The sequence below is a fragment of the Oryctolagus cuniculus genome, chromosome 16 (assembly GCF_964237555.1).
Source record: "Oryctolagus cuniculus chromosome 16, mOryCun1.1, whole genome shotgun sequence".
Lineage (NCBI taxonomy): Eukaryota > Metazoa > Chordata > Mammalia > Lagomorpha > Leporidae > Oryctolagus > Oryctolagus cuniculus.
In genome coordinates, this window is record NC_091447.1 from 57848600 (window position 1) to 57863833 (window position 15234).

Here is a 15234-nt window from a genome sequence, read left to right on the forward strand (position 1 = left end):
CCACGGAGCCCTCATCCTGCCTGAGGGTTCATGCAGTTTGGCAATTGGTTCTGACCAGTGTCCCCAAGTGTGCTTTGTAAGGGAAAGCCAGTACAGAGTAATGAGGTCACCTGCTGCAGAGATCTGTGGATGCTCATTTCTCAGTAGAGGTGCATTCTCTCTGGTCATACTTTGTCACTTAGGATGGCTTTAGAGGAAGTCTTGTGACCTACTAAAAGCACTTTGCTGGAAATTCCATCCTAATTGAACACCTGAGAACGGAAAATCATAAACTAAGCTTTTTTTTTTTTTTTTTTTTTTTTTTTAGAGAGAGAGACAGAGGGAAAGGTCTTTTGGCTCATTCCCCAAATGGCCGCCACAGCCGGTGCGCTGTGCTGATCTAAAGCCAGGAGCCAGGCGCCCCCTCCTGGTCTCCCATGTGGGCGCAGGGCCCAAGCACTTGGGCCATCCTTCATTGCCCTCCTGGGCCACAGCAGAGAGCTGGACTGGAAGAGGAGCAACCAGGACAGAATCCGGTGCCCCAACTGGGACTAGAACCTGGGGTACCAGTGCCTCAGGCAGAAGATTAGCCAAGTGAGCCGCGGCACTGGCCTAAACTAAGCTTTTTTGAAATAAATCAGATATGGCATGTTTCGTCTGTGGGGCACGAGTGTCCCTGCCCAGCCTAACCAGGTATGCATCCTCACCCCCGACAGGTCTGCCGAAAATTCAGAGACGAAGCCACATGCAAGGACACCTGCCCACCTCTCATGCTGTACAACCCCACCACATATCAGATGGATGTCAACCCCGAGGGCAAATACAGCTTTGGTGCCACCTGTGTCAAGAAATGTCCCCGTGAGTCCCTCGCACATGCCCTTGACTTCCCAGACATCCACATCCCCTCTGTCTTCTGTCAGGACCTTGCCTGCCCGTCACAGGTGATCTTTGGGCCATGGTGCTTGCCTCACTGTAGGCAGGTGGCATGCGTCCATCCAAGTCAGGGATTGGGCCAGCTCACAGCAGACACCAGCTCCGCTCACAGAGAAACGTTATTTACATCTGTTCTGGTGTCCACGATGGCTGGGTGCCCCCTCCAACTGAAGACAGCTGCAGGGGTCCAGGGTGCCCAGGAGAATGAGGGCACTCAGCGGCTAGTGATACCATGAATGTCCTTTGGGCAGCTCCCCTGTTAGCTCTTGTGCCGAGTGACAGAACCTACAGCCGTGAGTCCAGCAAACCCATTCCTGTGTGGTAAAAGTTCTGGGAAGTTGTGCCTCTTAAAGATGTTTGAGAGATTTTGTTTTTGTTTTATCTTGTTCTAATTGTGTTTGGGTGTTGATATTTGTGTTCTACCATGTGGAAGCAGTGACATGAATTATTTCCTGGTGGAAAAGTGAGGCAGTCTAATGAAATGGCTTTAGAAACCAATCTTGATTTCTGGAAGAGGAGATTGAGAAAAAGCTACACAGTTAGGAGGGAGATTTGCCATAGCAGGTGCATCTCCATGAGTGCTTTAAGCTATGAGCACACAGATGATTGGGAGCCACTGGGAGGTAGACTGGGACCCTTTTGCCACAGTTGTAACAGATATCATTTTTGAGAGGCTTAATAGATGGGGTTTTTAATTCACAGGAAAACACTTAGAACCTAAGAGAAGACAAGCCACAATTCATGGGGAAAAAATTATGATGTCCACTGAATGTTTCTGAGTGTCTACATGGAGAAGTTAAAAAGAACACAGATGCTCCTGGGGTAACAAAGTCGTTAATATCAACACAAATTATCTTCAGGGCTACAGTGCAAGGCTGGCTGGTCCTGCCATGGCACAGCTGAGGGATGCGAGGCCACCACAGACAGGCGGCCACCAGGGCAGGGGCAGAGCTGGGAGTCAGCACAGGATGAAAGGCCGCCTCAAACACAGGTGCACAGGTGAAGAATGGGCTCTGTCTCCCTCACGTGGATGTTGAGGATATCTGAGCTCTGAGTCCTGCAGGTTGAGCCCACGGGGGCTCACAGAGGACGTACGGGCTCCACGCTCCTGCCTGTGGGCAAGGGTCCCTCTTCCCTACACTGCAGGCTCGAAGCTGCCGCCCTCTTGAATGGGGTTCTCTCCTGTCTGCAGCCTCTCACTCCTTGTCCTTGATATGAACAGAACCAAAGGCTATGGGCCCTTCCATGGGTCCCTTCTGAGGAGGACGTGAGGCACCTGGTTCTGCCTTCACCACCTGCCTCCCACACCCCTGCAGGTAACTACGTGGTGACAGATCATGGCTCCTGTGTCCGGGCCTGTGGTCCTGACAGCTACGAGGTGGAGGAAGATGGCGTCCGCAAGTGTAAGAAGTGCGAGGGGCCTTGTCGCAAAGGTAGGAGGCCTGCGGGTGTGGAAGCTGGGGTTGAGGGCCCACCTCCAGATGGACACACTCGCTCTGTGGTAGAGACAGATGTGGAGTGCACACGTGCAACACGCGTGTTGACACAAGCTGTTTCTGTATGAGAAGACCAGGCTGCCACACCAGGGAGAGTCGTGCAGAGGTAGCTCTGGCAGCCAGGGGAGCTGTCCTGGGGGCAGAGAAATGGCGAGAGTCGAGGCACAGCTGGACCCTGGCCTGAGTGGGAAACGAGGAGGAGGAGAAGGAGATCCCAGCAAGGGCCATGGCAGCAGCAGGTCCCCTTTCACCATGGTAACCCCCAAGCCTGCCCCTGGTCCCAGGACCCAGCAGGCCCTCCATCAGTGTTTGTTGAGTGCCTAAATGATGGCGTGGCAACCAGAGTTCTTGTGGGCTGAATTCCTCTCCTGCTCCTGTGTGCCTGTAGGACCCTGATGATTCTGAATTCAATAAATGTGAGGTTATAAACAACTCTTGTCTTAACAGTTTGTAATGGGATAGGAATTGGTGAATTTAAAGACACGTTGTCCATAAATGCCACAAACATCAAACACTTCAAAAACTGCACGTCCATCAGTGGTGATCTGCACATCCTGCCGGTGGCATTCAGGGGGTGAGTGACAAGGGTGCTGGTCTGAGAAGAATGTGGTCTGCACCCTCAGCTGTGGGGGCCGGCAGCCAATAACTTCACTGCCCGTTGCAGGGATTCCTTCACCCGCACCCCACCCCTGGACCCCGAGGAGCTGGACATCCTGAAAACCGTGCGGGAGATCACAGGTGAGCGGGGCCAGGTGTGGAGAGGACTGAGACGTAGCCCCTTCCCTGGGCCCGGGAGCTTTCTCTTGTCCTGCTGGGAGGCACTAACACTTTGACACTTTTCAGAAATGCAGTTTCCCAACAATGCAAGGGGTGAGTGCTTTAAGCCAAGGCTTTGTGTCTGTCACACCCTCATGTGCTCATATTGAACCCCTGTACCCAACCCAGCCATCCAAAGGCTCAGGGCCATTACTTGTTAGTCAAGGAGGGGACAGTGAGAGCTTTGCGCTTTACGAAATAGACTTCAGTGTGGGTCCATGGCTGCTATCAGCTCAACTGTGTTTGTCTCTAAAAAGAATAATTCAGCCTGAATAAGGTTGTTTTAGGACTGGCATTGACCAAGTAAAATATGCACACACTCCTGTGTGGTGGCAGCTCCAGTCAGACCAGGGACTTTGGCACCGCCTTCAGGGTGGGATTGGGTCGGGGGAGACATGCAGTGGAGAGGTGGAATCCCTCAGGAAGGCCGGGCTCCGTAATAAGATCCTGCCTCGGGTTGCACCTGACTGTGGTGAAAGAATCCAGTCAAACCAAATTTTTTACACTTGCCCCTCCAATGATAGCCACGTGTGATCCCTGGAACAATGTCCATGCAGAGCTGCACATCTGACTCTTCCTTCTGCCTGACAGGGTTTCTACTGATTCAGGCGTGGCCAGAAAACAAGACTGACCTCCATGCCTTTGAGAACCTAGAAATCATCCGTGGCAGGACAAAGCAGCAGTAAGTCGGCCACAGCCACAGCCGGGGACATTACACTTTGTCTTTCACTGGAAATTAGACTTGCAGAGATAGCCCCGAGAGTCCCCACATGTCCCCTGTCAGCTTTCGTGCGGGGATGGTGGCTCTCTCAGCCCGTGATGTTAGCTGCCCTGCAGGCTGACCATGAAGCTGCCCTGTAGGGCCCCATGTGACATGCTTAGTGTGAACCCAGCTTCTCATTTCGTTTGAGGCCCCATCTGTCCTCTCATGGCCTCCACATTTTAGGGAGCACAGGCTGGGTGTCTTGCAGAACCCCCAGTGTGCTTTCAGCCGCCTCTTCCATGGTGTCCTCAGGGCTACACATCATCCTGTCAGGGGACCAGAGACTTCATCCCTGAATCCTTTTTCAGGATTTCAGCTCTTCAGCTCCACAGTGAAACACACACAGAGGCCTCTCCCCTACACAAGAGCACCTGTTAGCTGTGGGTGAGGAGGAGTTGGGGTGTCTGTGTCAAACCTGCCTGGAGAGGGCCGGGTCACGAGAACACATTGTAAAAGAACCATGGGATACTGTGCAACGTTAAAGACAATCCTGATTTGCACACAGTCCTGATGCTGGGCACACAGCTGCCATCACTGTCCAGAAAGGCTGTTTGGTTCTGACTCCCAGAAATGCCTCTCAGGGGCTTCATCCAGAAACCAGAGGTTATAGGAGTTTATTGGATACCTGAGATGAGTCACTTGACTTAGTTGTAGAGAGTAAACAGATCAGCTATACATTTTCCTCCTCAATTTTAATGGGCAGTTCAGTGACCACTGGTTCCAGGGCACAGGCCACAAAGCTCTGGGCCTGCCACACAGAGAAGAGGCAACTTCACCACTGGTCCCACCCTCCTGGACTCCCATCGAGGGGACTCCTGCAGGTTGGACGGCCCTCACAGGGACCCTTGCTTCTGTGGACCAAGGCTGTGGGAGGGAAGGGGAAGAATCGCAGGCAGCAAGAGCCTTCCCAGCATCCCTGAAACCATTGCCTCCAGCGCCTTCAATGTGGGTCTGTTCCCTCCACCTGCCCCCACAGGCCCATCCTCATGGCACATGGCCCTAACACTTGTGGGTCTCTCCCCTGAGCCTCCACTGGGTGCACACGGCCTATGGGGCTCTTGCCTTCTTCACCCTCTGCAAACCACCTCCCAACCTCCTGCCTGCACATTTGCCACCCAGCAGTCGCTCAGTCTCTCATGGCTGCTGGCTGAAGGAGGGCCCGCATCACTGCATTGCTGAAGCCAACTTCAAAGCATCTCCCTGGGCAGGTGCTGGGCCAGCAGTTGTGGCCTCCACACCCTACGTCAGAGAACCCCATTGGAGTCCCAGCTCCTGCTTCCTGCTGGCACCTGGGGAGGCAGCAGGGTGACTACAGTGTCATGACCCTGCCGCCGACCTTAAGTTTCTGCCTACCTGGTTGCCTCACCCCCTGAGAGCAGGGCCCACATGAAGTCAGGGATATGGAATGAAAATAAGAGAACAGTCTGTAATAAAGGAACCTGACTGAGAAAAAACATGAAACAGGATTGCAGGCCAGACACACGTGTGCAGATGGGACAGTCTCTCGTGTGTCCCAGGGACCATGGAAAGCCTCAGATTGTACTGGGGAAAGAGAAGTTACAGCCTTGTTTCAAAAGAAGGCTCAGTGATGCCTGTGGGGTGAGACAGGAGCTGGCAGCTCTGACCTGCAGAGGCTGTGGCACTGGGCCAGGCTTGCCCTGTAGCCATCACTGCTGTCTGACCTTGGTCATGCAGCCATTTGGTTGGGTTGGTTTGAGGAGATGCCCTTGGAGCAGGTGTCCACGGCCTGAGAGCTTTTCCCCCTTGGGCCCCTAAATTCTGTTTCAGTGGATGTTTCAGGAGTGACTTCTGGGTAAGTATTCTCACAGATCTCGAGTTTGCTCAGGAAACACAAGTGTGTGAATGGATGGGAGGGTGGTAGACAGACCAACAGACCTACAGCCTTTGAAGTACTATGAATGCTTCAGAGGCTGGAGTGTGTTCTTAATCTGCCCGCAGTGAGTAAAACGGTGGCATTAAGCCATACATTCGGAGCTCAAGCTTTGACAGAGTGGGTCGAGCTGCCACTTGCTACATTGGCATCTCACATCAGAGCACTAGTTTAGTCCAGGCTGCTCTGCTCCTGATCCAACTCACAGCTAATGTGCCTGCAAAGCAGCAGCACATGGCCCAAGTGGTTAAGCCTCTGACACTCACATGGGAGACCTGGAAGGATTTTCCTGGCTCCTGGCTCAAGTCTAGCTCAGCCCCTGTCATTGCACCCATTTGGGGAATGAACCAGAGGATGGAAGATCTCTTTCCCTCTCTCTCTGTCACTCTGCCTTTTAAATCAATCTTTTCTTAAAAGACGTATATTCAGCCCTCTCATCTGTCCCTGAAGTAGAAGATGCCAAAGGAGTCAGGAGCTCCTCCTTGTTGCTGCAGCAGTTCCCCAAGATGATGGCAGTCACTGGAAGGTGCTTGTAGTGAAGCTGAAGTTGTCCAGGAGGAGCAGAGACAGATTGTTCATGCTGTTGTTCTGTCTCTTTCCTGGTCAGTGGTCAGTTTTCTCTTGCGGTTGTCGGCCTGGACATAACATCCCTGGGACTGCGCTCCCTCCAAGAGATTAGCGATGGAGACGTGATCGTTTCAGGAAACCGAGACCTGTGCTATGCAAACACAATAAACTGGAAAAAGCTTTTTGGAACCTCCAGCCAGAAAACCAAAATTATCAACAACCGGGGAGACAAGGACTGCAGTGAGTGATCCCTGCCCACTCTCCTTGCGTGGTGGCCCAGGGTCTTTCGTGTGGAATATTGAAAGATTATCCCTGATGCATGTGTCACTTTGTCGTTCCTTCAGAAGCACATTACAACTTGGAATTCCTAACTGATGTTACTGTGAGAAGTGCATCAGAATTGTTTCAGATCATTCTCATCTTAACGGATTTGCCTTGAGGTTTAGGCTATCAATTATTTGTAATGAAAGAACTGAATTTAGTAACAGTTCTATCACATTTTTAGCTATGGTCTTCTTCCTGTTCATTTCAGCTCTTATGACTGTAGCTACAAACACATGCATGCACACATGCCCACAGGCCAGTGCCCAGTATTTCAGACCAACCCACTCATGTGTGAGCTTCGCAAGTGCTAGACCAGGCTCTCCCTGTCTCTGTGGCCTTGGTGTCAACCTGTTGTCCAAGGTGCCGGGAGGGCATTCAGTAAGATTCTGTGTCCCCATCAGCTGTGGCAGGCAGCTTCCATGTCCCACCAGAGGTGGGTCCCCTAAGCTCTGGGCCCCCAGCAGGGAAGAGGGCACCTGCAGCTGGCCCGTCGTTTTGTGTCCTGCTTCCCTCAGGAGCCCCTTGCGTATCCAAGTGGTGCACATAACCTGTCTGTGCTGCTCCTTGGCCCCTGTCCTATAACTGACCATGTGACTCCCTGTCTGCTCAGAGGCCGCTGGCCACGTCTGTGACCCGCTGTGCTCATCGGAGGGCTGCTGGGGCCCCGAGCCCAGGGACTGTGTCTCCTGCCGGAATGTCAGCCGTGGCAAGGAGTGTGTGGAGAGGTGCAACGTTCTGGAGGGGTGAGGAGCTGCTCTTTGAATCCTCTCGTTTTGATCACAGATAAGACTCAGCCTGTGCTTGTAGGTGTCCAGGTATTCGGTTCATTCTTTTCTGTTCCTGTGTTGTTTGGGGGTTTGTTGTTTTCTTTTTTTTTTTTTTTATTTGTTTGCTTTTGTGTTTGGTTTCTGGCAAACAACTACAGTAAGGAATAAACTTGCATGATTTCTTAATCAAGTCCAATCATTTCTAGAATCATTTCTCCTAGAAATATCTTGAATTTTCCTAAGCTGCACAAAATTCCCAAGACAAATGAAGCAGTCACAAATGGCTTCTGTGGCCAAGGCCATGGCCAGCTGGTCTTTTCCCGGCTGTGTACTATTTCCAATGTGTCAGATGCGTTCATACAAACTGTGTTCCTCCACAGTGAAAACCAGATAACATGGGCAAAGAGAAGCCACTCATGTTTGTGAGTTTAGTTTCCATGAAAACAGTGTAGAGGACTTGTAGTCTGTGGATATCCTGGACTCTCAATGCCAATGCAAGGCTTTGGACATCTACAGTGACTAGGAACAGTGCAATACAGATGTAGAACTAAAAGAACCGAGGAAATTATTTTTTTAAAACCTTAAAAGAAACAGGAAATTTTGTGATACCAAAGAGCCATGGCTCCACTCTCAGACATAGACTTGCAAGGAGCGGGATACAGAAACCAGGCCCAGGCCAACTCCATAGGAATCCGTTAGCCATGGACTCAGGGACACGGACAACTGACTGCTGTTACAGCCTCTAATAGGGAATGTCGGCTCAGCCCTTAACTGTCAGTCATCATCTTTCCACGGGGCACAGAAACCCAGTGTCCACAGCCCCTTGGGAGGGGAGGCAACCCAGATGCACAGAACCCACATCCCGGCCTCCTGATGGGCATAATTGATGCCATTTGCCTGACAGGGAAGACTGGCACCTGCATTCAGGTGTGAACAGCACTGCTCAGGGCTTGAAGACCTGAGTTAATTACCAGCAGACACCAGACTTCTGTCCTCTCAGTCACGCATCAACTTCTTGCTTAACATTGGCCTGTGCATCCTAAAGAATGCCGAGAACTGCACGAAGGCATGTTTTGACACATGTTCCCTGCGTATTACTGCTAGGAATAACCACTGAGCGCGTGTCAGTATCCCTGCTTCCTGTCCAAGTCACAGTCACTGCTTCCTTCCAGCCTTACTTAATTATTCATACATCTGGTACTCGAGGGAGGGGCACCTGGCAGGGATGATTGTTTTCACCCTACAGCTTGCTTGACGTGTGTGCAGGGAGGAGGTGTGGACTGGAGACTCCAGTGTGTTTTCTGGGGAGAAGATGAGCAAGGACTCTGTCAGCATGATCCTTTTGTCATGTGGTAGCACCTCTGAGAGCCCCACTCCATGGTCTTCGCCTGCACTCATGGACTTCTGAGAGGTGCTCTGCGTCACATGAGACAGGTGTGTCTACACATGTTTTGTGATTGGTCCCCTCTTCCTTCCTCAGTGAGCCCAGGGAGTTTGTGGAGAACTCTGAGTGCATTCAGTGCCATCCGGAATGTCTGCCCCAGGCCATGAACATCACCTGCACAGGACGGGTAAGTAGCCCATTGGGTACTTCTCTGTTCTGTGTCATAGGGCAAGTTCCCAGCACAGTGCCACAGTTGCCTGCATCATAGGGCAAGGCCACAGCACAGTGGCCATGCTGTCCTGGAGCAGGGAAGGACAGTGGTTAGAGCCCATGTCCAAAACTGGGGTAGGCTGCATGTGTCAGCAGCCTACAGGGGCTGTTGGAGCAGGGTTCTTGGCCAACCGCCTCTGATGAGCCTTCACCTTTCCTGTCAATGTCCCACGTGCATGGAACTTGACAGTGCCCCACACAACACCAGAACTTGGAGGCTTTGGGGCTGGTTGCCTGTTGCCACCCCTTCTGTCATCATTGCTTTGTTATTTTGTCCCACATCATCACATCCTTGTTTATCATTCATGGATAATTAGTTGAAACCCTCTTAAAGAAACTAACAAAACTTATAAAAAGTATCAGTTTTGTGCATACATGTTCAGTAACAATCCAGCGTAGAACACAGTGAGAGAGAATTCAGTCCTCACAGCAGATGCCCAGTGCTGCTCACTCTCAGTACTGGCCCCTGGGTGTGGGTTCTGTATCCAGAGATTCAACCAAAGGTAGATGGAAATATTCCTTTTATTGATCACTTACAGACCTTTCTTCACATGTTATTCTTTGTACAATATAACATAACTGTATGCGGCATTTGTATTGCGTTATGTACTGCAAGTTATTAGAGATGATTTAAGTGTACAGGAGAATTGTGTATGTCAGATGCTAATCCTGCATGCTTTCTAGAAGTGACTTCAGGTCCCTAGTTTTGGTATCAGAGGGAACCCTGGAGCCAGTCCCCTGTGGGTACTAAGCACAGCTCTATTCTTCCCACATGGAGCTGGGTTTGGATTTGCGCCTACAGGCCCATATCAAACTCCACTAATGAGGATGTGTGTCAGAAAATCCATCCAAGTCAGGCATAAGATGACAGAGCCTTGTTTTGAGGTCTGAACCACTTACAAAGTAAACCATTGATTATATGGTGTTGGGTTACATTTTTACCATGAAAACGGTGGAATAAGTGGTGATCTTGACTTAGTCATCTGTTCTTCTGGCCCTGGGTACCATTAGCATTGGAGTGGACAAAACTGGGAAATCAGAGGACATGGCTGGGGGAACTCTCCTTCCAGCCATTATGAGGGGTGAGGCCCACAGCCCAGCGGCTCCGTGACCATCCTCTCTTGGCTCGTTACAGAACCCAGTGCACGTGGCACTCTGTCCCTTCTGCAGCCACTGCTGCCACTTCCTGGTCCCCACAGAAACTCTTAGCCCCTCCTTGGCAAGGCTGGCTTCCCTGAGGCTTCCCCTAACTCCAGATGTGCTATGCAAGAAAGATGGTGCAGCCACAGAGGGAGTGTATTCACATGTAGGCCAACCACAATGGTTTGTGACCAGGAGCTGCCTGCTGTCTGTCAAGTGCAGTGCAATGAGGTTAGAGTGCTTCCTCCCTGTGTGTGTCTATCACGTGCTGTGGAAGTCAGAAAGACTCCACGCTCGGCTGTTGACAGTAGGCAGAGCAAGGAAGGGCAGTCAAGACCTGGCCCTTTTGGTTTTCTTCCCTCACACAACAGATTTTCCCCCTTTATAAAAAGGTGTATTTATTTATTTGAAAGAGTTACAGAGAGAGAGAGAGAGAGAGACGATCTTCCATCCGCTGGCTCACTCCCCAGATGGCCGCAACAACCAGGGCCAGGCCATGCCGAAGCCAGGAGCTTCCTCCAGGTCTCCCACGGGGGTAGCAGGGGCCCAAGCACTGGAACCACATTCTGCTGCTCCTCACACAACATATTTACAGTTAAAAGCAACTTGTTTTGAAAAAGAACAAAGACATCAGTGTGTGTTTTCCTCTGCCACGCTGCAGGGTCCAGATAACTGCATCAAGTGTGCACACTTCATCGATGGCCCTCACTGCGTCAAGACCTGCCCAGCAGGAGTCATGGGGGAAAACGACACCCTGGTCTGGAAGTTTGCCGACGCTGGACGCATCTGCCGCCTGTGCCACCCAAACTGCACCTATGGGTGAGTGACATGCAGAGCGAACATTCCCTATCTTGCAAGTCCACGGATTGAAAATGTCTTCCCTGGGCAGGTGTTTGGCACAGTGGTTAGGATTTCACTTGGGACGCCTGCTTCTCATCTCATAATGGCTCAGTTCAAATCCCAGCTCTGCTCCTGATTCTAGCATCCTGCCAGGGTGCACTCTGGGAAGCAGCAGGTGATGGCTCAAGTAGTTGGGCCCCTGCCATCCATGTGGGAGACACAGAGTTGTCAGCTTCTAGCTTTGGGCTGAGTCAGCCCAGCTATTGTGGGCATTTGGGGAGTGACCCAGTGAGTGAGATATATCTACGTATCTCTCTTCCTCTCTCCTTCACCCTCACCTCTCAAATTTGCCAAAAAAAAAAAAAAAAAAAAAAAAAAAATCCAACCCAAAAAAGAATACATTGATTGAGTGACAGAGTATTTTTCTGCAGAATTAAATGATAACATGATATGGCCTCTTTGACTTCATGGTCACTGCTTACCTGCACAAAAGGGCACCACTGGTTTTCCCAAGGGCCTCTTGACCTTTGCACCAAGACCATCCTCTCTTGCAACTGTGTTGCCACTGCCCTTTCAACCCTGTCTTCAAAGGGAAGCCACCGTCCTCCCCCCAAGCTTGTCCCTGTCCCTGTAGCCTCCCCACAGCACTGTCAAAGCTGCTGAAATCTGTCCAAAACTTGATATTTCATTCTGTATGCCTTTTACTTACAGCATAGCAGAGGCTGCAGACTCAGACTCTGGGGGAGAGTGTGAGTGGGGAGGGAGACCCTGAGCAAGGTCTGACTGTGGCAGTGGTCACTCACTAGTAGGTGTAGGCTGTCTGCTGTTTGGGTGTTCATGGAGATGATAGACTGCAAGGCCTCTGTGTCTTCCACAGCCTGGGAAAGCCTATGTGAGGGTTTATGAATGAAAGCCCAAAGGTGTCGCAAAGGCCAGAATGGGTTATCTGGCAACAGTGAAAAGAGGGGGAGCCCAGACCACCCAACTGAGGAGAGGCGAGAGCTATTTGCTGAGACCTGGGACGGAGGGAAAATGTTAAGGATCAGATGGGGCTGGTGTCAAGCAGGTGTCCCTGGTCTTTCCCTTTGAACACAGGTGCTCCTCCTTCCCCAGCTGAGCGAGGTGAGGCTTGATCAAAGTTGCAGGTGTTGGCCAGTCCCCAGACGGCAGCCCTGCCGGCAGTCGTCCTTCCCATGTGGGAGAAGTTTCAGTGTGGGGTGGAGTGCACTCTGCTCCTTGTTGTGGGCTGCCAAGCTCGTGTCGGGATTCCTGTTTCCTCTCAAAACCTGCCAGGCTCACGCCTTCTCTCTCATGCTGTCGCTGACCCAGTCACAGCCTCTGCTGCACCCCCACGGCCAGATAGTGGCTCCAAGCACAGGCTGCCTCCTGAGTGTGCTCCCTGCACAGCATGGCTGCTGTGTTCTGGTCCCGGCACCTCCAGCCTGCTGGTCCTGACAGTGTGGCTATGTGAGCTGCTGCCTATTCAGTTCTAGATCAATCCCTGCCACAAAGGAGATGCCAAAACGTTTGCTGAGTGCATGAACAAAGGCAAAGCAAATCCTGTAGTAAGTACCCTCCATGAGATGATGCACAGCTTCAGTGATTTCAGGGTCATTTAACCCATGGTGCCTTATGATGTAGAAGAACTCTCAGATGTAAAATGCCAGGAAGCAGAATGAGGAAAACGTGTCTTTCTCTCTTAATTCCTGCAGCTGTGCTGGGCCAGGTCTCGAAGGCTGTGCAACAAATGGGTAAGTTCTACCACTTCATGTCCTAAGCTGAGGAGGGACTTCCCTGCCTTCTGTCCCCACTGGGTCAGGTTCCTTACCTCCCAGCCTGCCTGGGCTGGCACCCTAACCCTAGCAGAGACCACCCTGCCAGCTGCAGCCTCGACCCATGCTGGTTTTGTTCTTCAGTAGAGACACAGGGCGAGTGGCGCTGGGGCCAGCTCCCAGCAGAGCCCCTGCTTGGCCCCTGCTGCTGTCTTCACCCATGGTCTGTGACTCCTGTGGCTGTGCTGGTCTTCTCCTAGCCCAGATAATCCTGTCATCCTGAGTCTGCGTGGATTTCTGTTGACAAAGCCGCAGCTTCGGGGGAGTCTGCTCCCGACCTTTCCACACACCCTGCTGCACAAGCCTGCAGGCTCCCTCCAGCATTTCAGCTCTGCTCAGTTTACGTGCTACCGTAAAACGCTGCACACAGGAGGGCCAAAGCTGGGGATTCCTGCTCGGCCTCATCGGAAAGAGTGGGACAGCAGTCAGCAGTGGGTTGGGGGGGAGTCGGGAATTGTTTGGATATCCCCAAACACTAGGCCATTCCTGGTGCTATCTGCAAACCCTCGTCCCAGCCCCTTCCACTTCTGCTTCCTCCCTTGCCCATTTCTGCTGCCCCTCATGAAACACAAAAGAGGAAGAAGGCAGCCCTCAGACACATTCCTGTCCCTTCACTGACAGCAGCCCGGTGCTCTGTTCTATTTCCCATCAGAGCCCCGCCTCAACACCCCTCATCAACCACTCTGTTACATCAGCTCCACAGTCTCCTGTTCTGTTATTCGCTCGCCCATGTGCTGCCCCTCCCACGGAACGCATGCTCAGTAATGAGTCAGCCCTCACATCTTCACTGTTCCCTTCAAAACCATGAAAATCGTTCATTCAAACTGCACTAGCAGTGGATGTGGTGTGACACAGGAGATGGCACTGGGAAAGCATTGCAAACCGTCATTTTGATGAAGTACGTTTGGACCCACTTAAGAAAAATCTTGGAGGACCTTGGCACTTTTCTGTGCACAAATGCTGCTAATTAATCTTTGATACTCATTAGCTTTATACCTGAAAACAAAAATCAATCTGAAGCCCACATGGGATAGGTGCTTAAGGAGAGTACCTTTCAAAAACTGCAAATTCAGAATTTCTAACTGGTGACACAGCCTTCTGCCAGAGCACTGTGCACAGCTGCGGCCGAGGCGCCCTGCATTGTTGAGGGGTCCCTCATCTAGCGTGGAGACGTCCAGGAAGACACAGGTGTCGCCTGACACAGCAGGCGTTGCTGAAGTCCAAGTTGCTTTCCTTCATAGCAATCCTCGTGTGGGGAGGTTCCATGGAGCCTCCAGCTAAACTGCAGGGCAGGGCTGGGGCTCGAGGCGCTGGATATACTTCCTGGACCCCGGCTTCTCCGTCTTTGGAACCTGTGCAGGATCTGAGGTCATCGTGGATTATGTTTGTGTGTCAAAACAGCAAGATGTGTAAAATGCCAGCATCACAAAAGCTTCCAGCAAACCTCACTCCTGTCTCTGCTCCTCATTCCAGGCCCAAAATCCCCTCCATCGCCACGGGGGTCGTGGGCGGCCTCTTCCTGCTGGTGGTGCTGGGCCTCGGCATCGGCCTCTTCATGCGCAGGCGCCACATTGTCCGGAAGCGCACATTGCGCCGACTGCTGCAGGAGAGAGAGGTGAGCGTGCAACTTGCGTGCATATCTAAGACATGAGATGTGCGGGGCTCTGCGTCTCTTTGTTGTGGTAGAGACCTGGGAGGAATCTCTGAACATCCAGTTATGCCCGGCTGGTTCTGTCCAGGCAGAGGTGAGTGTCTCTAGGTCGAGTTGTGCGCATGCTTATGAAGACAGCCTGTCAGCCAGAGGGAACAAGGCTGTGAGGGCGACATGGTGGGGAGCAGAGGCTCCTGGGAAGTTGCCATTGTCCTCATACCTGACTGCTCCTGACTGGGCTGTTTGTGCCCCATGTTGCCCAGGATGCTCCCTGTGGCCAGCAGTTTCAGAAGCCACTGTCCCTGGGAAGCACAGGTGTTTGTGAGCAAGGTGGTGCTGTGTGTTATGGCCCCACTGGCTTACAGAGTGACCAGGTGATGATGGGAATGACAGGTGGATGACAGGTGACTAGGTGGTGATGGGAGTGGCAGGTAGGTGAAGTGACCAGGTGGGTGACAGAGGTGACAGGTGGCTGACAGAAGCGATCAGGTGGTGATGGGAATGACAGGTAGGTGATGAAGTGGCCACTGCATGAAACCTCCTTTACCAGAGTTTTCGGTGCAGCTGATTGGACTGAATCA

General features: G+C 51.9%; 1 protein-coding gene across 4 annotated transcripts in view; it reads left to right on the forward strand.

Moving 5' to 3' along the window:
- The window catches only part of EGFR (epidermal growth factor receptor), a 139215-nt gene that overhangs the window by 101466 nt on the left and 22515 nt on the right, over window positions 1-15234 (forward strand). For all 4 annotated transcript variants that reach the window (XM_008261843.4, XM_008261844.4, XM_070058425.1 and 1 more), the window contains exons 7-17: window positions 696-837; window positions 2229-2345; window positions 2856-2982; window positions 3073-3146; window positions 3816-3906; window positions 6486-6685; window positions 7380-7512; window positions 9017-9107; window positions 10992-11149; window positions 12883-12921; window positions 14476-14617. In XM_008261843.4, the coding sequence (XP_008260065.3) occupies window positions 696-837; window positions 2229-2345; window positions 2856-2982; window positions 3073-3146; window positions 3816-3906; window positions 6486-6685; window positions 7380-7512; window positions 9017-9107; window positions 10992-11149; window positions 12883-12921; window positions 14476-14617 (1314 nt within the window). The remainder of the gene's footprint in view (window positions 1-695; window positions 838-2228; window positions 2346-2855; window positions 2983-3072; window positions 3147-3815; window positions 3907-6485; window positions 6686-7379; window positions 7513-9016; window positions 9108-10991; window positions 11150-12882; window positions 12922-14475; window positions 14618-15234) is intronic.